General features: G+C 40.3%; 2 protein-coding genes and 1 long non-coding RNA gene across 3 annotated transcripts; 1 reads left to right on the forward strand and 2 right to left on the reverse strand.

The window, feature by feature from the left end:
* The first annotated feature begins 1,322 nt into the window (after positions 1-1,322).
* On the forward strand, positions 1,323-2,096 carry LOC119897077. The gene is made up of 2 exons (XR_005443350.1): positions 1,323-1,405; positions 1,628-2,096. It is a non-coding gene; the product is annotated as an uncharacterized LOC119897077 (long non-coding RNA).
* A 139-nt stretch (positions 2,097-2,235) lies between these two features.
* LOC119896845 (C-type mannose receptor 2-like) lies at positions 2,236-5,810 on the reverse strand. Its single transcript, XM_038710278.1, has 4 exons — positions 5,763-5,810; positions 3,579-3,944; positions 2,815-3,147; positions 2,236-2,345 (listed from the first exon to the last, which is right to left on the reverse strand). The coding sequence occupies exons 1-4, from the start codon at positions 5,797-5,799 to the stop codon at positions 2,236-2,238; spliced, it is 846 nt and encodes a 281-aa protein (XP_038566206.1). The 5' UTR covers positions 5,800-5,810.
* Positions 5,811-14,092: 8,282 nt separating this feature from the next.
* Positions 14,093-20,438, reverse strand: nr1d2a (nuclear receptor subfamily 1, group D, member 2a). The gene is made up of 8 exons (XM_038710625.1): positions 20,136-20,438; positions 17,977-18,213; positions 17,786-17,874; positions 17,525-17,669; positions 16,580-17,292; positions 16,284-16,469; positions 15,545-15,755; positions 14,093-15,324 (listed from the first exon to the last, which is right to left on the reverse strand). Exons 1-8 carry the CDS (start codon positions 20,164-20,166, stop codon positions 15,125-15,127), a joined length of 1,812 nt encoding a protein of 603 aa, XP_038566553.1. The 5' UTR covers positions 20,167-20,438; the 3' UTR covers positions 14,093-15,124.
* Positions 20,439-25,587: the final 5,149 nt, after the last annotated feature.

Below are 25,587 nucleotides of genomic sequence, written 5' to 3' on the forward strand. Positions count from 1 at the left end.
CTCTAGAAGCAGGCACACACCTGTGCCGCTTTAGGAGTTGATTTATAGAGAGCAATCAGGATCTCCCTGTAGGCATTGTGGGGTCCCTGCACGCATTCATTCAGACCAAGGCATAAATTTTGAAAGTGCTCTGATTCAGCAGCTCTGTGGCCAGTATGGTATCCAGAAGACCTGCACTACTCCATATCACCCACAGGGGAATGGGCAATTTGAACGATTCAACAGGAACATGCATGATCTGCTGCACACTCTTCCCCCCAAACTCAAGTGCAACTGGCCCGATTACCTTCTGCAACTTGTATTCAATTACAACACCACAATCCATCAGTCAACCGGTGAGTCTCCGTACATGTTGATGTTTGGCCAAGAGCCACAGATTCCAGTAGATTTCCTCCTGGGCCAGGTCCAGGAACAGGATGGTGCAGGAGTTTGCCAGTGGATCCAGGAGCACCAGAAGCGCCTCCAGGTGGCGTTCCACTGTGCTAGGGAGAGAATTAAAACAGCTGCACAAATCCGGAAAGAGAGGCATGACAATAAAGTGAGAGATGACCATCTGGAAGAACGCCAGCTGGTCTACCTTCAGAACCACTCCCACCAAGGGCGCGATAAGATTCAAGATGCCTGGAGTTCTGTCTTGTACAAGATTGTGAAGGCCCCTGCACCAGATGGGGCAGTGTATCCAGTCGCACCCTTGCATGACACCACTCAGCGGTGCCAGGTGCATCAGACGATGCTGAAGCTGGTCCCTCCCAGTCTGTGTCCCCAGCTCCATCAAACTGAAAAGGTACCACTGCAGGGGCCAAGGGATGATGGAGATCTAGCTGATGGCTTCTGGGTAATCCGTAGCTCCAGACATTTTCAACAGCCTAGTGATCAGGTTATCCCTATGGCCCACCAGAAATCGCCCATGCTTCAAGGGTCTAGGGCCCCTCTACAAGTGCCATTGGCAACTGAAGCTACACACACCGCGGACTACTGATCTACGGCCCCTAGGAGAACAATGCGAAGTATGGCTGGTAAACATGGAAATCGGTATCACCTCCCAGGACCAGTAAGGCTAAGAGAGATGGGGGCTGCGAATCCCCAGATCAGAGCAGGTATGTCTTGTAGGAGTTATGAGTCAAGGCTGACAATGTTTTTAACTTGTGAACATCTTTTAATCACAGGTATTTTAAGCCACTGTCGTCCAGACCTCGTCAGCTGAATAGCCTGTCGTGCTAAAGGTTCACCACAGAGAAGGCAGTGGGTAATGCTGAGGTAAAAGGATGTTGTCTAATAGAGTTATGTAAGTTTACTAGTTTGGGTGCCTTTTGATAACATGATTCACATTGCAGTGGGCCTAAACATCTGATCCATAAACGAGGTGGAGTCAGAGCTGGGTTGACTACTTACTGCATTGTGTGAGGTAAATATCATTTTGTCAGGTATTTAGCAAGTTTGTTTGTGCTGTGTGTGTGTGTGTGTGTGTGTTTGTGTGTGTGTGTGTGTGTGTGTGTGTGTAAAACAACTGAACTAATTAAATTCTCGTAATTTTAGGGTTGTAGCCACTGCTGTTTTGCCTGCCTGATTAACTGCCGCAACCTGTGTTTGAATTGTTATGTCTATTATATTATGAGATTTGTTACAGGTGGATGGGCCCCTGTGAATGTTGTTGCCAACTGCCGGGGTCTTCTAGGGGTGTGCCGGTTTTCCCTGTTTTTTTTTGTCTGTACGATTTTCCTCAGCTTGTTAGCCATTTTTTCCCCTTTTTAGTGTTCTGCCGGACAGACAGGGTGGTGGATTGTGGGAACCCCTTTCTCCTTCAATGCATGTGGTGGTGGGTATGACAGCTGTGTGCATGCTTTACTTAGTTTTATTGTGTGATGTTTGTGTGTATCTTGCTGTGTCTAGGTGGCTGCGCACGAGTGTGAGTGGTGGTGTCAAGGCACATGGGTGGCCCACAGGTAACCCCACCACCCGGCAGGTCTGGCCCCTGTAGATGCTGAGGTGTTTTTAACCATGTGCTTTTATCCCTTAGCATCTCTGACAGTATTGGCCACATCTTATTTGTTTTTATTGTTGTGCTTGTGCAGCGAATAAAATTGCCCAAAGCCTGATTTGTTTAAATAAATCTTCCTTCCGGTCGAAACTCGTGTCTTTGAATTTTATTAATTGTGGGGAACTCCATAGCAATTGGTAATTGACTATTTGGGGATTTGAACCCTTTACTATTTGACTCGGTTACACATACAGACACTATACCTTCTGCTGCAGGGTGGCATTGCAGGCTGGATCTTCCAAGTTTGCGCTGGACTGGATCTTCATCCTCACTCTCATAGCTTTGCTAGTTGTTGGGATCTTTGAAACTTTGGAACAAGACAGAAATTTGAAACCACATTGGGCTTTAGAAAAATTGGCAGACATTTCTTTTATGCAATTTTGAGTCATTTTATTGAACAAATGATTCATTGAGAAAATAATAATTTATATGGAAAACTATCCTTAGTTGCAGCCATACTCTTGGCCAGCAGCAGCGTTAATTTATTTAAATACTTGGTATTAAAAAAAAAAACACTACCTAAAGAGCAATCTAAACTTAAAGATGTCATTGGACTATCTGCACTGTTTGACAGGTGCATAATTAACTATGAGCAAGAACAAGAAGCATGTTAGCTGCAAAACTTAACCTTTAACCAGATCAATACACACTTGTGGTTAAAAAAGTGTTCTGCACCCATCACTTCTGGCATCTAACTTGTGATTTAAGGCAGGGGTTTGTCTGTGTCTGTGACTTTGAAAACCCCTGCTGGAAATGGAAATGTGAGTGATTCATACTTCCATAGCAGAAGAAAGGGAATGCTGTGTTGCACTGTTCATCAGTCCAGGTTCCATCTCCCACCACTACGGTAGCACAATTTTCTTTTCCGTTCCTGTTGTCAGGTTGTCCAGGCTGCCAGTTTAAGTATCTGTAGATTCTTCCAGTGTGTGACCACAACCATTCATTAGGTCTGCTGAGGCCAATCCACACTTCTGAAACATCTGACAGCTCATACTGGATTTCATAATTTGTCATTTCATCGGGGATGTTGGCCAGAGTTAAAAACACTTTACAATTGGTTACCGCACCTTTCCAAGTCATTTCTTCCTTAATGAGGTAATAGCTCCAACCTTAATTTCAACAGAAGTGAAAGAAATGTACATAAGCATCTAGAGCAATGTGATATTTAATCAATAGTACATATCATCTGCTGCTATGTACATTATTATCAATTTTACTATGTATACTGAGCATCTTTGACACAAATATATTTTCTGGTTGTAGCTAAATAGTGCATTGGGCAACTATGTGACTTTGGTAAATACAACATAATCAGATTTGATTCGGTTAAAAGAAACTTAATTGGGACATCTCTACTGATATGTAGTGATATTTTGTGAGCTTTTTGCAGGTTTTGAATTTAATATCTTAATATGCAAAGTAAATACAGCTGTCAATTATGTCTAGTGGAGTGAAAAGTACATTTATGTCTGAATGTAGTAAATTAGTCTATCAGAAGCTCAAAAGTGTTCAGTGCACAGTAATCTTGATTTATACCCACCAGTAAAACAAACAGAAGGTTTCAATTCTGAGCAGCTGTCATCGTTCCAGTATCCATCGCTATTCATGCTCACACAGAACTCACTGGCATTAATGTTGTCTGGCTGACCAGTATTCCAGTTGGTATATCCGACTTTCTGATCATTCAGCCAGTGCCATCTTGAGGTGCTCTGATACAGTCCTATCCAGGCATTGCCTGTGTATCCCCCGGTTGGAGTGTTCATCATTGTGGTCACATTTGCTAAATTAAGTACGCTGGCCAATTCCGTGAAATAAGTGGAGCAGTAGATTCGTGCAGCTTTCCAAGTCATCTGCTGTCTGACAAAGTAGTAGAGGTTTGGATAGGAAAGGGAGGTTACGCAGGAACCTGAGGAGGGAAATGCATTTGTTGGAATGTAGGATTTTCTTAATATATAATTTGTTTTGACATGTGTAGCCTACTTGCTTGGAAACAATTATAATTACCAAAAGAGATTTAAATGTGATACAGAGATAGTTGGAGTAGTAACACCAAATGTTTGCATGGCATTTTTTTCAAGTTGAAATGAGCATTTTTGATACCTGTCAAATGTTCGAGTTAGCATTAAAGGGTGACTTCCGATATTTTCAAATTGTAGCCTATTTCCCCTTTATTTGACTAAAGGGGACAACAGTTTTTGAAATTAGCCCAGTATTGAGCAAGAGTGAGGAAGTCAACAGCCATGAAACAAGGCATACAATGTATGTCTACAACTACAGCAGCAGCAGATTAACACTAAATCTTTCTAATATAGAATATTTCCACCTCCTTTATGGTTTACACTGCGTGCACAATTATTAGGCAAATTTTATTCCTCAGGATTCATTTTATCATTGAACAAACACAATGGTCTCAGTCAATCCAAAATATAATTGACCCTCAAACCTGAATGTTTAACTAAGGAGCAGTGAGTTTTGTCTTGCTCAAAAGAATATGTGTGCAGAATTATTAGACAACTAAATGACCAAAAGTATTTCTATCAAATGAATTGTTAAGAGAGTATGTGTAACAACCCAAAATTACAACTAATACTGTTCAAAGAGGTGTATTGTCTTCCTTGACTATAAATCTCACGTTTGAGAAGTTCTCAATAAAATTCAAGTCAGGTGAGGAAGGGGGCCAGGCCATTATTTGGGCCTCTTTGAGGCTCTTGCTGGCTAGCCAAGCAGTGGAGTACTTGGATGCATGTGATGGATCATTGTCCTGCATGAAGATCATGGCCTTCTTAAATGCCAAGAACTTCTTCCTGTACTATTGCTTGAAGAAAGTATCTTCCAGAAACTGACAGGAGGTTGGGAGTTGAGTTTCAGTCCATCTTCAAACCAAAATCCTTAATGATAGCAGCCCACAAATGTACCCCTCTTCCACCTTGCTGGCTCCTGACTCGAAGTGGTGCCGTGTCCATCAGTGATCCAGCCATGGGCCCATCCATCTGGTCCATCAAGATTCACTCTCATTTCATCTGTCTGTAAAACCTTTGAAAAATCTGTCTTCAGGTATTTCTTTTGCCCAGTTTGGAAGCATCAACATGTGAATCTTATGCAGTGGTGGTCTTGTTTGATCCTTCCCGATCTTACCCATGAGCACTTGGCACCGTGTACTTGTGGACACGCCAGGTAGGTTGCAGTTCTGGAATATGGTGGGACTGGAGGATAATGGGTTCCTGGTAGCTTCACATTTATTTCTACTCAAGTCTTTTGAAGTTAATTTTTACCTTTTCTTCTCCATGCGCTTTTTGTGCCCCAGCTGACAATTTGCAACAAAACTTTTAATGGTCCTGTGGTCACGCCTCAAAAGTTTAGCTATTTCAAGAGAGTTGCATCAGTCTGAAAGGCATTTTACAATTTTACCTAATGTAATGAAGTATAATAATACCTAATAATCACGCACACCTTGATAAAAGGTGTCATTCACTTTATCTATACCCCCCTCATTCACAGATACATGATTAACTCAAATGAGAATTGACGTTTTAATGGTTAGAGATGTAAAATGTGCATAGAAATAATTATTCCTTCTGAATACTTGTGTAATGTGTATTAATACAAATAGTACGTACTTTAAATTTCTTGACTTCTAGTAGCACCTATACACATTGCAGATGGAAAACAAAACCATTTTCCACAAAACTACCATCTGTCAATCATCACATAAATCACATCTCACCTGTAAGCAGGAGTGTCACAAACACGGTCCTGTCCATGCTGACTTTGATTAACTGTGGACAAAAAGATCCAGCATCAGAGCGGAATTAGCATGTGAGACATTTTAATTAGATCCTTTACTTGCTGAGTCTTTTGGACTGCTATAGAAATCCTATGCATTTCATTAAACTGATACAAGTGACATGGCTTTATTTTAAAAAACTTTGATTTCATCTTTGAATATTGTCACAGCAATACAATATCACAGTTACTCATAGCTGTCTGCCAACATCTGCCTCCTAATTGTATCAAGAATATTATCCAAACATGGTGAAGCTGCTTTGAGTACATGTGCTGCACAGAACCTGAAGAACTGACGAATCAAAAATGTATTGTTTGCTTTCGCTTTTAATTAGACACTGGGCTGTTTTTAGATCAGACTTCTCTTTTGTTCTGTTGTTTTGAGATTAGCATCTTGGATAAAAAATTTCATTTTGACAAGTTGCATCATATAAAACATTTGTTTTGATGTTTATGATGTTTTACGTTCTTTTTACTCTACATTATATTCATGCACTAATACAATGGAAGAGAGCTCCAACAGATAAATGAAGCTGCATGTTTTCTAAGATATCAACTTACCAAAATCTGTCCTCTTCAGTGTTTGACTACTACTATTGTGTTTGAGGCTATTTTTATAAGATAATGCAAATCAGTACAGTTTAATCTAAAGCTGAATGATGAGACCGATTGGATAAGAAAATTGTGACACACCCTTGCTGCCAAAAAGCCCAGCCTTTTTCTTTGTAACAGTCTGAACAAAAGTTGGACTTAAAATATAATTCAAATATACTAAATCATTTGAAGGTGATCATATGCAGATTATACAAGTAGAAATATTTGTTGGATATTTATATTTATGTACATACTCTATATAGCCAAAAATTTGGGGTAGCCTGCCTTTACAGGCACATGAAGTTTAATGACATCTCAATCTTAATCCGAAGGGTTTAATATGGAGTTGGCCCACCCTTTGCAGCTATAACATCTTCAAATCTTGTGGGAAGGCTTTCCACAAGGTTTAGGATTCAATTAATTAATTAATTTATCCCAAAGGTGTTCTATCGGGTTGGGGTCAGGACTCTGTGCAGGCCAGTCAAGTTCTCCACACAAAACTTACTCATCCATGTCTTTATGGACCTAACTTTGTGCACTGGTGCGCAGTCATGTTTGAACAGGAAGGGGCCATCCTCAAACTGTTTCCACAAAGCTGGGAGCATGAAATTGTGCAAAATGCCTTGGTATGCTGATGTATTAACAGTACCTTTCACTAGAATGAGTTTATGTGGGCCACCATTTCGTGGCTGTGTTTCTGTTGTTCCCAATCGCTTCCACTTTGTTATAATACAATTAATAGTTGACAATTAACGTGTAATATTAAGTAGTGAGGAAATTTCATGAATGGACTTGCACAGGTGAAACCTATCACGGTACCACAGAGAGCAACCCATTCTTTCACAAATGTTTGTAGAAGCAGTCTGCATGCCTAGGTGTTTGAATTTATACACCTCCAAACTTTAATGTTATCAGCACTGTCTGACCCAAAAAAGTTCAGTTAAAGTTATCTGAAATATATCCTGAAAGAGGACCAGAAAAGAAATAATCTCAATTGGGGCTTCTAGAAAGTAAATGCTTTTCCTCAAAATCCACCAGGCTTTGATCATGTGTTTTGTATTATTGAAAATAATAACAGCCGTAATAAACCTCAAAAGGGACTTGCCACTTTTCTGCCAATGTCTTTCTTTCCACAATCTTAAAGGAAAAGTTTAACATTTCAGGAAATAAACGTATTATCTTTCATGCTTATCATGATACGATATTTCTGTATGACGGAAAAGACAGCCATTTAGCTTAGCTTACCATAAAGATTGTAAGCAGGGGGAAACAACTAGCCTGCCTAAACATAACATTTAATATTTAATTTAATATTAACATATTTAACAGAGAGACATGACAGTGGTACCAATCAGTCAATCAATCTTCTCATCTTACCCTTAGCAAGAAAGTGAATAAGCATACATCCTGAAAGCGAATTAGTGTAAATCGCAAAATTGTCACAGTGCCACTAGTGGGGAGGTGACAGTTGGTGTGTTGTGTGTTTTTGAGTTTGTTTTGCCTTTTTGAGCGAGTGAGAGGTGCTTGGTGGGTTTTGGTTTGTGTCTGTCTGTGTGTTTTCTGGCTTTCTCTCCCTCTCCCTCTCGCTTGTCTTTTCCTTCCTCTCCCTCAGGGCGGAGTTGTGGACTGTCCATCCATCAATCCATCGTGAAACGCTTATCCTGCATACAGGGTCGCATGGGCTGGAGCCAATCCTAGCTGAAATCGGGAGAAAGGTGGGGTACACCCTGGACAGGTCGCCAATGAGTTGTGGGCTGTGCCTCTGGTAACTCTGGGCGATCTTCCCAGCTGCAGGCAATCCGTGATTGGCACACCTGTTTCCAGTAATCTGGATTAAATCATGTTTGTAGGGGACACTATGTCTAGTTTGTACCTGCTTCCCTTAACCTGTCTACCTGTAGTTAACTCTGTTTCTTGTGCTCAGCTCTAGAGATCCTGGTGACTGTGCCTTCGTACTCCTCAGCTCACGGAAGACACTGTTGGAGACACGCCGTCATGGACCCGCTCTCCTGACAGCTACCATCTCTTCTGCCTTGCCTGCCTTCGCCCTTACCAGCCACTCCTGTCCGCACCTGAGGAGTTATCTGCTTAGCCTCAATCTCTGCTTCACTTTTCCTCTGTGTTTAATAAACTGTGTTTAACCTTCATGAACTGTCTACTTGTCTGCATCTGGGTTCAAAGCCAAATTCCTGACAAAAATATCAAACTACAAGCTGCAACTGACCTAGCATCAGTGTTAAATCAAACTTTATTAATACCTGGATTTTATAATACTCGTGGGGAAAATTTCACGTAAACCAGGGATTTTCTCTTTGATGATCACATTTACATAATCAGACCTGAGTGGAAGTTGACATTATGTGGTCAGTTAGATTTGAATGAATCATCTGGAAAGCTTTGAATGCAAATTACCTGCAGTTTGGAACTCGGTGAACTTGTTCAAGAACAATGCACTTGAAGAAATCACCTAATTTAGAAATCCCCCGTAGAGCACTTTTGACCACTAGTAACGTTATTGGGCAATGTCAAGGATACTTGTATCTATTGTTCCCTGCCATCTAAAAACATGAATTCTTCTATATGACCTTTATTGAGCAGCTGTGTTGAATCCAAGTTTCTAAATCCTCTTGGGCCTCTTGGTTGGTGAGAGCTGATTGAATAAAAAGGTTTTGCACGATGTAAATTTACATTAAATGTATTTTATACCTGCATGTTTTAATACTTTTAAACAGTTACTACTACTATTAAATCTAATTTCCATGACGTAAAACATTAGAATGAATCTTCAAGTTTACGAGTTCTTTTCCTTTACTTATCTCTTTGACTGCCAAATTTCAATCATCATATGATCTGAGTGGATGTTGATATTGTGTGGTCACTTAAATTTGAATTATACATTTAAAGAGATTTGAATGTGATTACAAAGACAATCTAGTCATGTTAAAATGTCTGCAGAGACGAATTCTATGCTGACCTAAAAAACCCTTTCAGTGTACTGGTAACATGACAAAACTATGGTGCATGTTGCACCCGTTAGTGAGTTTTAATATTAGTTAGTTATTTTTGTGTGCATGATTGCAATTAACTCGGAGACACCAAGCTGGATGAAGTAACTCATCTATTCAATTTTAATATTATCACATGGTGCACAACTACATGTGTTTTTACTTTGTACACACTGTTCTTAATTGACATCTTCTTAATGCTCCCTGTCTGCACAGACAAGGGCAACAACATATGGCAAAGGAAGCTCTGAATGCATCTGCAGACGGTGCAAGTGTCAAACTCCAAGTAGTACAAGCCTGAGTTCTATTTCTGAGGGATAAGGTGAAGTCACCAGCTCGCCCTCTGTGACTGAAGAGAGGCACACTAGAGCACATCCTCAGCTGAAAAGAGCTGCTTTTCCGTCAGGTGATAAAGAAGCTTACAGCACTGCCAGAGCGAGACTGAAAGCTGGCATCAAGGAGGCAAAGCAGAGACATCAGCAGAGACTGGAGAGAGACCTCAACACCAACAACACCAAATATATATGTCATCAAAAACATCACAGGCTACAAAAGCAGGAGCTCCCCATCATGTGTGAGGCCACATTACCAGATGAACGTAACACCTTTTATGCTCGCTTTGATCTCCTCAGCAAGGAGTCAGCTGTAAAGTTTCCTCCACCTCCAGAGGACCGGCCACTGTCAGTATCCACAGCAGATGTGAGGAGAGTCCTGCTGAGAGTGAATATGAGTAAATCTGCTGGGCCTGATAACATTCCTGGCTGTGAACTAAAAACCTGTGCCAATCAGTTAGTTGTTATTACTGACTGACATTTAAAACATCTCACTGTCTCAGGAGAGGGTTCCCACCTGCTTCAAGACAGCCACCATTGTTCCTGTACCTAAGAAGTCTGCAGTGTCTAGTCTGATGACTACCGTCCTGTGGCTCTCACCCCCATTCTGATGAGGCGTTTTGTGAAACTGGTTCTTCAGCACATAAAAAACAACATCCCAGCCAGTCTCACCAGTTTGCTTTCAGAAGCAACAGATCCCCAGAGGATGCCATTTCCACTGCCGTCCACTCAGCCCTCACACACCTTGAGAAAAACAACTCCAACATCAGAATGCTGTTTGTGGATTTCAGCTCAGCATTCAACACAATCTCCCCCATGGAAGTGGTCAGCAACTCAGCACCCTGGGTTTACATACAACACTCACAAACAGACCCCAGTCAGTTCAGACTGGCGGACACACCTCCTCCACTCTAGTTCTCAACACTGGAGCACCCCAGGGCTGTGTGCTCAGCCCCCTCCTGTTCACGCTGTACACCCACAACTGCATCCCCCAACATGGAGAGAATTCTTTTGTGGATGACATCATCATCGGCCAGATTTCAAACAACGATGAGATTTCATATCGGGAGGAAATTGATAATATTGCACAGTGGTGTACAGAGAAAAACCTACAGCTCAACATCAGCTCAACTAAGGAGTGGATCATTGATTTCAGGAAACAGGAGCTAAAGACGCACACTCCTGTCTACATCAGTAGTGCTGAGGTGGAGCAGGTGAACAGTTTCAGGTTCCTGGGAATCAGTATCACAGAGAACCTGACATGGTCATCTCACATCTCCACGCTGGGGAAGAAAGAAACGACTATATTTCTTAAGGAAGCTTAAGAAGGCTAAATTCCCGTGCCAAGTTCTTGTCAGCTTTTACAGAGGAGCAATAGAACGCATCCTGACTGGAAACATCACAAACTGCCATGGGATGTGCACGGCCCAGGACCAGAGGGCTCTGCAGCGGGTGATTAAAACTGCTCAGAAGATCATTGATACCCATCTCCCGAGCATCAGTGATATCGGTGAGGTGAGGTGCCTATGCAGAGCCCATAGGATACTAAAGGACAGTCCCCACCCAGCCACAGCCTGTTCACCCTGCTGCCTTCTGGGAAGAGATATAGAAGTTTCTGCTGCCGCACCACCAGACTGCAGAGCAGCTTTTCCCCCAAGCTATCAGACTCTTAAACTCAAATTCATCCTCAGCACTGCTCCATTGATTAGAGTTTATTTCTTATAATTGATTCTGTATAATGTATATTGTCTGCTATGTAGCAGAAGGGAGTTACAAAACTCAATTTCACTCTCTAAGTGTTATATTGCGACAATAAACCTACCTACCAACCAACTTAGGTAGCAATGTATAACCTGCAGTGTTTGGCAAGTTACTTCCAAAATGTAATACATTATAGATTACTAGTTACTGTCATTTGAGAGTAATTAGTTATATTACAATATTAGTACTGTCTTAGAATTGTAATTCTTTACACTAGCCTACTTTTGCCTTACTTTGAGTTACTTTCATTAGGCTATTATTTAATGGCCACATTATACTAATTGTAAGACGTGCTCCATAGGTGGTTAGTGATGTGCAGAGTTATCTGTCATAAAAATTAAGGTTCTGATTAGTAGAGGGTGGATGGGTGAAATAGGATGATTCGTCTCCCCATTAGGAAAGACGCTGTGCGCATTTATGCACGCGGTTCAGCTGCATAACGTCATTGATTATTTGAATGTACCTACACTCCGACATCGGTCAGGATGATCTGACAGCAGCCTCTGTAATCTGTAATCTGAAAGTTATTCGTTAAAACACAAACACATATTTATAGAAATCTATATGGGCATGAACCGTCTTGTTAAGAGGAGCCGAGCTACCCCTAGTTTGCACCCTGCCAGGGTACAATATCGACCATAGGATTCCCGCAACAGGAAATTACGTTACTCTTTCACTCATGGATTTGTTTTTCTGGTGCCGAAATGTTTCTCGGTGTTAGTGAATTATTAAAAAAACAAAATACCACTTACTTTCAGGTTAAAATGCGTTGTAACGCGTTACTGAGATTATATAATACCCTTTTTTAGTCATAGTTAAAGCAATACATTACTGTAATTGCGTTACCTTTGTAACGCGTTACTCCCAACACTGATGACCTGACTAGTTGGAGCTGTCCAAATGTGATCAGATCACCCAAGAAAGGTGCATGTTAATGCCAGGTGTAAACTGTCCGAATTTTAATGCAGGCTGTCTTTTGTTGCCAAAAGCTCTAAATTTGCTGTTCATGATTCATGTTAGCCCTCAGTTAGCAGATTGTACACTGCTTTTTACAAAACACTGTGGGATGTAAGTCCTGTGTAGAGGTAGCCTAATAGCCTAATTATAATTGACATTCAGACAACACTTTAAATTGGCCAAAACATGATACAGTGGATATAGCACACCATCATTTCCCACCAAGTCGAAGCAGGAAAAACACAGGTGTAACCACTCTCTTATAAGCAAAGGTCCTATATTTAAAATCTTCGTTAGTAAAAGTACAAAAGTACTAGCATCAAAATGTACTTAAAGTAACAAAAGTATGCCATGAATGAATTCCATGAATGGTCCATTTCAGAATAGGCCTAATATAAGATTATTGTGACTTATAGTGATTGCTGCAATAATGTGTAGCCTACATCCCCTTAATGTTGCAGCTGGTGGAGCTCATTTCAACTTCTTAATATTCTGCTAGGTCATCTAGAATAATATATTTTAATTGAATTAAGTTGATTTTATTTTGAGTAATTAATCTGCAAGGTAACTGGTAATATATTAAGATATTCTTATTATCAAAAAGATCATTACTCAGAGTAAAAAGTACAATATTTGCCTCTAAAATGTGTAGTGGACTAGTAGTATAAAGTAGCATAAAATATTCAAGCACAGTGCAAGTACCTTAAAACTGTACTTAAGTAAATGTCTAACTAGGAACATCTAAAACTGGAAATTATACACACACATATATATATATATTCTGTGTCATTCCTTACTCAGTTCCCAGTTTGTAGGCTGTGGTGTGGCTTAAAATAAATAATAATCTTATATATTTTATCATTATCAGCAGTTAATAGTTTTAAAGTTGACTTTCTCTTAATTTCTCTTTATTTTCTGTAATGCTTAAATTCAGGGAGAAAAAAAGACAAAAGAAAATTAGCCTAATACATCTAGAAGCTCATTCCAACACACAAACCAACCTCAAAATTAAAAATAAGTGCAGTTTAAGATTCTGTTAACTTAGAAGTCGTTCTGTAGACTGCTCATGGATCTCTGGACTGTAAACTCATTAACAATTTGCAACTATTTACATTTGGAGAGCTTTTCTTCTTGCTAAAACATTGAGTCTCTGTGGAAAAGACATTAAATTCGTTATAGGACTTTAATTTTCCCTTTAAATCTGTGCACCTGTTCTGCATCAAGCTAATTGGAATTATGCCTAAAATTCTGCCACAAATTTAAAGTAGGGAAGGAATAAAGCCTTGAGATAAGTGTCGTCTTTGATTTTAAATGTATGGATGTCTATCTGCAGACTACTTGTGGATCTTTGTACTCAAAATTGATTAATGTTATGCAACTATTTGCAATGACAAACTGGTAACTTACGGTTTTCAAGTGAGGAAATTACATTTAACAAGTTTAAATCAATATGCTGTGTCCAAGTAGCTCCACCTAGTGGAAAACCACAGTCAATGAATGTGCTGTCACTAGCTTCATTCATTCAAAATACTTTGTATCCCATCAATAAAAACACAAACTACACAGAGCATTCTTGTCTTGTATTTATTCATACTATATCATATTTATATGCTATGTCCATCATATATATATATATATAGTTATTAACATATGGCAGTGTTGCCAGTCAAAGAAACAGATATTTCAACACAATGAATAACAAAAACAAGTGTCAGAATCAGTGCTATGCTGAAAGCACACAACGTTTCATTAAAAAAAAAGACAAAAAAGAAAAGTGTCATAAAAACCGGAAAGTTGGAGAACAGCAAAAACTCTTGCGTGTGACCGGTAGCCTACTTGATGCTGTGTCACACCTTTTTGTGGGTTTTGTGTTAATTAGTTTTTCTGCTCCAGAACATGTGCAAATACAGTGTTGCTGAAAATGGCGTCATCAACTCCCCCAGAAATCACCAGGCAGTGTACAGGCAGTTCACATGGACTTGAACACATAAAAAATTTAAATACAAAGAAAAGAAAATATAAACTATACACACTGAAACAAAGAACTGATGCTTTCTGAGGCAAGGGGAGAAGATCCAAGAAATAGTTGTTCGCATTAAGTACAGCCATGCATTAGCAGCAATCATTAGACATACTTCCATACATTTTCTGATAGCCTGCCTTTCTTGCTCCCATGTGTTACTCACAATATTGAACCAAACAAACATGCAGTATGTAAGGCATATATTGTCTCTCACATTCTCCCACTTATCAGAAAATACACTTTGAAATAAAATGGCTTTTGAATTGACCAATTGGTTTATAGTCTCTTATAATTTCCTAAAGCCAGTTCTTTTCTTTCTCTGGAAAATAGAAAAGCGCCTCCAATTTTGCAAAACTAAGCAACTCAAACACACGTGCATTTGCGTGTGTTTCTGTGCAAGAAGCGTAAGATATCTCTTCTATAAATACAGTACAGTTTTATATTCTTCTCTCTTCAGACCCCAGATGGTCTTTTTAACAAAAATATAATAAAAAATAACTTTTAATACATTCTAGGAACACACAACTTTGTGGGTTGGTCGAACAGAAGGTGAGGGGGCAGTAAGAGGCAGGTCCTGGTGGAGGTGTGTGGATAACATGGAGGGCACAGATGTACCCCACCTAGGAAGCTTTTAAGGGTGAACTCTGAAGGAGAGCAGTTCCTCTGAGTGCATGTTGTTGAGTGAACGCAGCTCGGGAAGCTTGAGCAGCAGCTTGGTGAAGGTGGTGGACGCCTCGTCGCCGTGGTTCTGTATCACCTGGTTTCGCAGTGCCCGGATCAGTTTGTCCTGCAGGGCCTCAACTGAGTTTAGGTCCTGGATCCCTGAGCGATCTGAGCCAGAACAAAAAGGAAGAAAGGGTTAACGCGGGAGGACAGATCAGGGCTTCATTAGTGTTTTAGATCACTTGATAGTTTTCTAGCAAAACTAATGTACATTTTGCTTTAAATATATTCTATTTTAAAAGGTCATAGAATAGATCAGGTATTTGTTGCTCCTGGGTTCATTTTGAGCCTTGTAATAACAACAACATATTCCGACTGTTGTTCTTACCGGCTGAGACGAGCACCACGGCTGTGAACAGGCTCATTTCCTCCGAGTCGAGTTGCAGCGCTGCCAGCTTCTCGCTGAACTCGCACATAGAGTTGAGCAGCTCGCCGGCGCCCAGCGACCGTAGCGTGTCAAGGCTGTAGCGCTTGCCGCTCAAGAAGGTCACCGTCTGCTCCACCATATTGAACAGGGACGCGAATCGGACCATCAGCACCTTGGAGTCGAGAGAGGGAAAGAGAGCGATTTTAGTTTATGCTATGGTTTGATTTGTGCAGGTAAAAATAAAGCTCTACTGTATGAACAATAATTCTGACACTGGTTTTATGATGTGAACCTTTTTAACAGATGAGAATGAAGCAACTGTCATTTTGAAATATGTTTTCTATGTATTCTTTTAAGGCGTACAGTATCTAGAGTCAGTGCTTTATGAGCAAAACATGAAAGGGCAACTTTTGCACCATACTGAACAGAAACCAAGGGGTTGGATAAATCTGTGTTCAAGTAAAACATACTCATCTAAATAGCAACAGCTACATCTCTTTCCACATAAGAACGAAAAGTAAAGTCTCTTTCATTTCCAATGCAACTGTTATCAGAGCAAATATTAGTCAGCACACACAGCTGACAGTCTGCTCTGTTTGGGAAAGCCACAGTGGACATTATATTCAGCCTGCACCGTTCGACTTCAAAGCAAAAACAAACTAACACAAAGTGTTTATGTTTGGCTTGTTTGCCCTCTTACCTCAAAAGTTCCAGCTTTGAGCAGGCTGACTTGGTCGCGCTCGGGGAGGTCGCAGAAGCCTGGGATCCTCTTGGCGAAGTCGACCACCTCCCGCACGGCGGGGGTAAAGCTCATGGAGAACTCCTCCCAGATCTCCTGGCTCGGCTTGCAGGGATCCACGTAGGGTGATGTGTTCATCGGACAGACCTGGCAAAACATGAAGACAGAAGGTCAATCAGGGAAGGTGATCAAAAGTCCAGTGTAGTTTTCAATAATGCAAATATGAATTTTAAGAACTGAAAATATTTACTACTCACCAAGTGTGCTCTATTATTCATGTAGTTGGTTGGTCCACTATAACCACTTGAGGCAGTTTGTGTGTTAAACTCATGCTGTCTTTGGCTGTCTTCTGATGGTTCACAGCTAGGAGTGCTGTTAGGCCGCTGCTGCTGAGGCTGCTGCTGGTAAACTCCCCCCTCCTCCCTGTAAGCAGTGTTGGTGATGTGCTGACTGTTAGAATTGTGCTGGTAACCTCTCACAACCACATTGCGATTCCAGCAGTTCCAGCTCTCCTGTTGCTCCTCCATGCGGCTGTTGCACGGCGTCTCCAGGGCGCCAGTGACCGGCGAGGGAGAGGCCTGGCTCTGTCTTGGTGACCTCTGCTGGCTAAACGCAAAGGCATCTTGATGTTGCCTGCTCACTGTAACGACGGCCTCGTCCTCGCCGCTGTCTGATGCGCAGGAGGAAGCAGAGCTGGAGTTGGTGTCCATGGAAACCACAGACTCTGAGTCCTGGGGGCACTGCGGGGAGGAAGGGTTGGAGCACGACAGGGAATCAGAAGAAGAGGAGGCTGAAGAGGCAGAAGAGCTGACATCGTTGGTCATGGCCTCCATGGGCAGTGACGAGCTCTGGTGGCCGTGCAGCATGCCGTGCAGCTGGCTGTTGTTGCTCATCATGTTGTTCATGGCGTTCTGCATCTCCAGCAGCATCCTCTGCTTTTCCCGCTTTGGGATGCGGCCAAATCGGACAGCTGAGAGTAAAAAAATGACAGCCATTAGATTGTGTCAAAATTTACGACTTATTAAGCGGCACCAAGAATAAGTTTGAGAGTAAATTAATTGCATGGGGCAAGAAACTGCAGCTATACTGTTGCACTTCTGTTTACACACCAATCAGCAGGTGTCTTTTTGCTTTTTGCTTTAACTGTATGGTGATAAACTAGGCAAAAGGCTAACTGAAACTAAACTAAATGTACTGCTCACCATCTCTGGACATGCCGACAGACAGACACTTCTTGAACCGACACTGCTGGCAGCGATTCCTGTTGATCCTCATGATGGTGCAGTTCTCCATCTTAAGACACTTCTTGTACTGGATGTTCTGCTGGATGCTTCTTCTGAAGAAGCCCTAAGGAACCACAAATCCCCATGTGGAGCATTAGTCATGTGAGCATGTACAATCAGCAAGAGGATATGAATCAAACTTGCAGAAGCGCAACGCTTCATTGCAGGAACTTGTCTCACCTTGCAGCCTTCGCAAGCATGGACGCCATAGTGGAAACCTGAGGCCACATCACCACAAACCTTGCACAACAGCACCATGCCATTGATTTCTGCAAAAAGATAAGCAGTGATTCACATGCACCAGATCAAGATATGCAACATTTTTAGCCTAGTATTTCAATAATGGCAAGACTTGTTGATGTTGTACTTACTGGTGATGCTGCTCTTGGTGGATGTGGAGGAGCGCCCGGCCTTCTCCGTGCCGTGGCCACGCTGGTGGCCATTCTTGCCCGGTGGAGAGATATCCACCACCATGCCCACGGCCCTGCTGGGCAGCGAGGGGCGGGGCAAAGTTGGTGATGTCGACAGGTAGCCACTGCTGGGGGTGGTGGTCATACAGGACTCTGGGCTGGAGGCAGAGCCAGAGGAAATATAGGCAATGACTCCTCCTATGGGGGGAGAGAGAGAGAGAGAAGGTTAGAGCAGATAAATTATTTCCAATAAGTAAATTTTTTTCCCGTTTTGTTATAAGACTCTTTAACTGTAACTGTAAATAATGGTGCCAATGTAGACATTCAGACTCCTTCTACTGCTGTTGTTCCCGTAAGGTAATGAACCATTGCATTAAGCAAATACACAATGCAAGACTTGCCATCTCGGGACATGTGACACCTTTTTTCAAAGTAAATCCATTTCTGAGAAACAAAACACACCATTTCAGCAGGCACATCAAGATATCAATGTTGTGTAAATGTTTTTTAAACTCTACTATTCTTCAGGCTTGGGACGGCTCTAGGGCAGTGACAGATTATAAAAAAGATGATAGAGTTGCTGCAGAAATAGCTTTGTTTGCCAAATAAAAAAACTCATTCAGTACAGTAAAAACAGGTGCGTCTGGCACGCCTATGTGTTTCTTGGTTGGTGTGATTGACCTGCTTTATCACCTCCCATGCTTGCTGGTTGGATAACACGTTATATAACATGCCCGGAACTCTATGCTATGGGAATGTGCTCCACTGACTGACGACCAGACAGGGTCACTGAAGCACTAGAACATCATAACAGTTGTAGCAACAAAAGAATGCAAAGGGATAACATCCACCACAGGGTTATGCCATGACATTTTTGGCCAGAAAAGCACTCTGGTGACTGTTTTGTAGCAAGACTTTGTAATTAAAAGTTTACTGGATCCACAACAAGAGCCTGCACAACTGTTTCAAAAACACAAGATTGGACATACCAATTGATAAATGCATTCAGAATAACTTAAAACTGATTATTTTATTATATATTCATTCCAAATATATTTAACAATACTTCAAGTTCTTTGATCCAACTGCCCTTAAGCAAGGCACTGTCATGGTGTTTACGGGAGTCATTTTAAGTAGGGCAGTGTGCAATATTAACACACCAAACATGCTTACTTGGTTTCCATTTATATAAAAGTTAAATGTACTCAGAAAACTGCGCACGTGTACGTCTTTATTGGAATATTTGTGTAAAAGCTTCAATGTGTTCTTCTTCATTAACTCTAAAACACCCTAAATTTAGACGCAGCTGCAGCACACGATTACCTAACCACAACCATGACTGTTCTCTTTTACGGCCCACCCACACGTGGACCTGTCATGAATTTCTGTGAAAGCCAAGCGCGAGGAGGAGAAACAAATCTAGGTCAGTGGCTGCGGTCTCCCACCGCCTCACGTGTATCCTGCAGTACAGCCTCGCGTCGGGAGTGCTGTGTACAGCGTCGATTATGCAATGTTCTGCGTCATGGGGCCTGCTCCGGCCAATCAGCGAAGAGCTCTGCTAACGGACAGGAACGCCCCTCGACCAATCAGAGCAGTGTTCTCCAACCCGTGTACACACACGGGCACATGGCTAGGCTACGCTGTCCATGTGAGCAGGACCGGGGAAGATAAACACTGTTGTTGTGTCAAATGCATACAGGTAACGCCGACGCAGCGCCGCACTGACACTCCTAACCCCGTTTTAAAATACAGTAACACGGCCAGAACTGCGTTTCTAACAAAGTTTAACTACACGATAATGTAATAAAACAATTAATAAAAATGTGTCAACATTTTCTGACACCGAGTGGATGATAATGATGCCGCACTAGTTAACATTATAGCAAGTTTAGCCTTGCTAAAAATATACATTGCCTAGATCGATTTGGTAATACTCATTATATGCATTCAGTGATTTTAAACCACAAATATATTTTTAGTTTCATAATAATAGCAAATGACTGGTGGGTTAAATAGCGAGAACATAATTAAACTTGATATACGAATGTTGACACCATCAATGCAGCAAAGTCCAAGTCAGTGCATGTAATACATTATTATATCAAACAGTGTTCTCTTACCTGGCTTGGCTGTTCCAACTTCCTCAGGCATCTCTGTTCGAGGAAAAAGGAAAGTCTCCCAACGAAATTGAAATAAACTCTTCTGTCACGACTTCTGTAACTGTCAGGAAAAAAACGACTGAGACTAAACTTGGCGACTGTATGTATGTAGGAGTAGAAAGATGGTACTGAGGCTCATTCCAGGAGTAACGTTATACTTCGGGATACTAATCTGCAGCTCCAAAGAGGACAAACCGAGAACGTAAATGTTACGTCTGAATTGCAGGAACTCCCTCCTTGTTGTAAGTGACTGCGGGTTAGTCAAGAGAACTAAATGTTCTCAATAGTGAGCTCGCCCATGTGACCCATTTCTCGGCCACGCCCCTCCGCCCGGCCGCTCGAGCCACTTTAACCCAGTGACACACTTTCAGTACACGAGAGGGGCGGAGCCAAGCGCGTTTATGTCAACGTAACGTGGGACGGTAACATAGCGGTCACGTTGCAGAGCACAACGTGAAGGGTGAAACCCCAACTGTACAGTACAGCCACGCCGCGTGCGCTCATGTCCTTTCGGGTGGACGATCAAATCGCTCGAGTCAATAACATTATTTTTTAAACAGTTACATAATAACAAGCTGCAGCAGGTACTCGTCTTTTAATAACCCGCTGAATTTATGTGTAAATAGCAGTACTTTAAAGTAGATTTACTCAAGTACAAGTTTGGGTTATAGGCTACCTGAATGTTTCTATTTCATGTTACCTTACACTGCTAAAAGTACTCCACTACTTGACATAATCTATAATTACTAGTTTCATTACAGATTCATATTTTTATGTATCATTAACACACAATGATATCATCATATTTATTAAAATAGCTATAAAATACTTAGACTATTAGCACCACCTCAGCCATTTGCAACATCAAAAGGTTATGGATTTAATGCATTTGATTTGTATATTTTGTAATCCAACAAATAATTAGAATATACAGTATAATCTTACTTTTACTTTTAATATGAATATCAGAATCAGCTTTAATTTAACTTTAACTTGCACACTGTTTCAAGACCAATTTACAAGAAGATAGATAATTGTGATAGATTATGTACATCTTGCTGATAATACTTAAAAATCAGTTTGAAAAGAGGTAGCGCAAATATTGTGTTAAGAATTATGCAATGCAAAAATGCAATAAACTCCTGCTTTGTGTACACAACACATCCGTTTTAGTTATTCTGTTCAATTTCTACACAGTACCAGTATGTGTGTTTCAATGTGTGTTTATACTGTATGTGCATTTATGCATGTGCATGCATGTACATTTGTATATGTGCTGTATGTGGGTGTACATTACTGTATACATGTGCATATGCCCTAACTTTTATTTTCTTTTACTCAAGACCAAATAAAGATTATTTTACTGTACTGCATGACTTTTACTTTTAATCAAGTATTTTACCTTATTTTATTGCTACATTTACTTATGTCTTTATGCTGGCATTGGCTTACCACATGTTTACTGTATAACCACTCAAGCTGAATTCATATTGTAGTTGTCCCTTATGGACTGACAAGAGTTTATAGATGACACCTATGCAGAATTATAGGACTTACATTGTATCCACCGATCAGTACAATAAACAGTCACCTTTGTCTTTAGGCTGACTTCTAATAAGTGAAGTGAAAGTGCGTGGTTTGTCATTTTTTTGAGCCCCATGGAAGTCCCCAAACTCCCCCAGTAATCAAAGATTTGATGATTCAAAAGATGCACAGGTGACAGGGTGAAAAACTAGGCTAAATTGAGTTGAAAAATTAGTTTTTTAGACCATCTGGTTCAAGTTTCAATTTGCCCAGTACTCTGGTTTATACCTGCAAAATGTTATTCCCATCAGCCTCAGCTGTTGTTTGTGTTTAGTGCAAAACAGTAAATGTTAGCATGCATACATGCTAAGCTAAGATGTACATCTTGCTGATAATACTTAAAAATCTGTTTGAAAAGAGGTAGCGCAAGTATTGTATTAAGAATTATGCAATGCAAAAATGCAATAAACTCCTGCTTTGTGTACACAACACATCCGTTTTAGTTAACTGTTCTATTTCTGCACAGTACCAGTATGTGTGTTTCAAGACAAGGCTAACTAGACAGATCTATTAATAACAGGTGATTAGAGGACTATGGAGTTTTGACATTAACTCTCCATTTTTATTGCTTGTAATAACACAACATTTGTTTTGCTTACTGTATCATTTATCACTCAGCTCTATTAAAAGTCTGACAGGATCAACTAAAATGTGAATGACTGATGTAACTGTAAATGATTAACATTTACAGTTGTTGATCACATGAATTTGTTCATGTTTGTGATTTGTTATTGCACGTGTACAAAACCAGCTGTGTTTTGAATATTAGTTAACTATTAACTTTCTGTTTTCCAAAAAAATATGTTGGGCCCTTAGAAAAGTGCAGTTTCATAGAGAGATTATTAACAGAAGAGCCAAAGATCTGAATGTCAGTTATAAAAAACATGTGTACTACTGTACCACTAACATGTGTACACAGTGAGAGTGTATTTGTTTACCAGATTCAGCTGGCCATAGTTCAGGCCTCTGTGGAGTGGTTCACTCTTGGCAGGACTTTAGATCATCAAGAGCTTTCAGCCATCACAAGTATTTTAAGAGCTGAAACACAGTTTTAAAACACTATTTCAAGTCGGTGCACAAGAAACGCCCAAACATGCCAGATAATAAATATTAAATTAATTCTTATTTGCTTTGCAAAATGTTCAACAGATATTACTTGATTTCAACAAACTCCCTGTAGGTAATGCCATGGGTGTGGTCATCTTCTGTTTTGCCAGGACAGAGATTTGCTTAAATATCTCTTTTGTAGCATGTGACAGTTTGTCTTATTGTTGCAACAATGTTTTTATGCTGCCCTTTACCCAGGTGTCTCTTGAGACTTTTACCTGGTTAAAAAAAGCAAAATGGAATAAAAATAAATAAAACTTTCTTTATTATTCTTTCCTTAGTTTCAATATACCTTCCTGTCTGTGTATACGATATTTAATGTATAGTATTTAACAACAATTATAACTTCTCCCATGAAGACATTTTTCTACTGTTCACTATACTGCCATTCATAATCTGATTTTACACCGCCTCCACTTATGGTTGCCCACAGAAGTTATAGAGTACAATTGTATCTGCATACACCTACGTATAGTGTAGTTATAAGCCATTGGTAACATATTTTATTTAACCACATACCATCATCACTCTGTGGCCACAAACAGATGCAAAATCTCCATCACCGATTGACATACCCAGGGACGTTAACTGTGGTTCTGGGTCAAAATTAAAATAACCAGTGACTGGCCTGTCAAAAACAGCACTATTGATAATTCCGCCCCCTCCATTATTCCTGTTATTACAAGGGAAATACCTAAGAGGCATTCATTCTCAGAATCTTTTAGAAATTGTCTGCAAGTATAGATCATACACTCAACCTAGCCATCAGATTTGAACTTTTGAATGTTAGATATCCCTCCAACGGGATCTGCCACGAATTTATTAACTCTTCCCATCTCGATTTTTTTTTTATGATTACTGAAACTTCACTCTACTGATCTCTACTCTACTGCCACACATCCTAGGTATATGAAATTCAACCTTAGCTATCTTGTCGTGGTGGCAGAATTGACAAAAAGTGTGTAAAATGTTCCCCCATCTGTAATGCCACTTTTAACACCTTTGAATCACTGAGTTTTCTAGATGGTAAGGCTCCCTTGCTTTTATTTGTAACACAAGTTAAACAAATCCCAAAGTGCTACACATAAAAAACTGAAAAATGCTAAAAAATAAAACATATAGTATAAGAATAAAAACAATAGGACAAGGAAAAGGGTTAAGAATCAACCAACATTGTGCCTAAAAACGACAGAATTTTAATACTTGGTCATTTTAACACGTGTTGCTTGTCACTTATTTTATGTAGCTTATTGTGCTTTATTGGTAAATTTGTCAAAGAGTCTACTCACATAAAGGGCCATTACTCTTGACTTAATCTCACTTGGCTTGCTCCTAAATCATTTTGAGACAAATCGTGTGTGTGTCCGACCCGTCTAATCACAAAGCAATCCTATTTGATGCTCTGCTCCTTCTCAAAAGGGATGTTACGACACGGCTCATGGGGAAAAGGGAAGCAACATGAACCACTCAGTTCTCACATCTTTAACGCATCCTCTGAGGCTTTCCTGTTATACATTAGTCATGGCATATCAAATTCAAAATAGCTTTATTGGCATGAATGTATAACAACAATACTGCCAAAGCATCATGCAAACTACATAAGAACAATCAACCCCATACATTTTATTAAAGAAGTAATTAAAGCGTATATCACAGGGACACTCATGAGACAATCATTTTTACCAAACCTGTTTGGTAGTACTGGAATCGATTGCCCCTCACAAAAATAGGAGGACAACATTTCAAGGTCTTCCATGGCTGTACCATAATTCTTTTGAAAAATTCCAGTCAGGTTTTAGAGCATTACACAGCGCAGAATCAGCCCTTGTTAAAGTAGCAAATGACATCCTCACAGCAAATGGAAAATTGAAATAGTCTTAAATAGCAGGAAATCTTTTCTTGGCACAACTGCACTGGCTAACAGTAAGATTTTTTTAGATCCTACTGATTACTTTTAGATCAAGAAATGTCTAGTCCCTAGCTATCTCACTGACCTTTTAATTATTTATGTGCCAGAACACAGCCTTACATCCTCGGGCAAGGCCCTTTGGTTGTTCCACAGTCCAGGCTCAAGACTAAAGGTGACTGCACTTTCTCAGTTAGGGCGCCTGTATTTAGGAATGGCCTGCCTGAGGAAATTAGGCAAGCAAAATCTGTCATCTTTTAAATTCCTTCTACAAATACACTTTCATATACAGGCTTTCACAGGATCACTCCCAAGGCACTGCAGTTCGGGAGATTTGGAATCAGTGAAAGGTCTTTGTATTTCCTGCATTTATCTTGTTCTACCCTATTACTTCCATTATTCAGCACACGTGTTCATTTTTGATCTGTTCTTAACAGTGAGTTTGTTGATGTGCTTTTAGTTATCAGTTTACCACACACATTACCTTTATTTGTTATTCTTTATTGCTGCTGCTTTTGGGTTTACTATATGTAAAATACTCACTGATAAACAAAAGTAATAAATGCTTAACAGGGAGGTGATTCAAGTAGTGTAACCAAGTTATTAAATAAGACCCCTAATGTACTCAAAATTACCCTCAACGTCACCAACATGACATTAAAGAAAATTACAACTGTAGTCTAAATATTAATTCTGTAATGTGGCTGACAAGTGTTCTCAGCATTGTATTAAGGGATTACTGGTCATTTGTCCAGCAGGTTTGCATGTTGAATCCACCCTTCAATTAACAAAGTGAAAAAAAGAGGCAGACCAGAC

This window comes from Micropterus salmoides, unplaced genomic scaffold (genome assembly GCF_014851395.1).
Source record: "Micropterus salmoides isolate LMB-PRFRI ecotype aquatic unplaced genomic scaffold, ASM1485139v1 Ms_hic_scaffold_11, whole genome shotgun sequence".
Taxonomy (NCBI): Eukaryota; Metazoa; Chordata; class Actinopteri; order Centrarchiformes; family Centrarchidae; genus Micropterus; species Micropterus salmoides.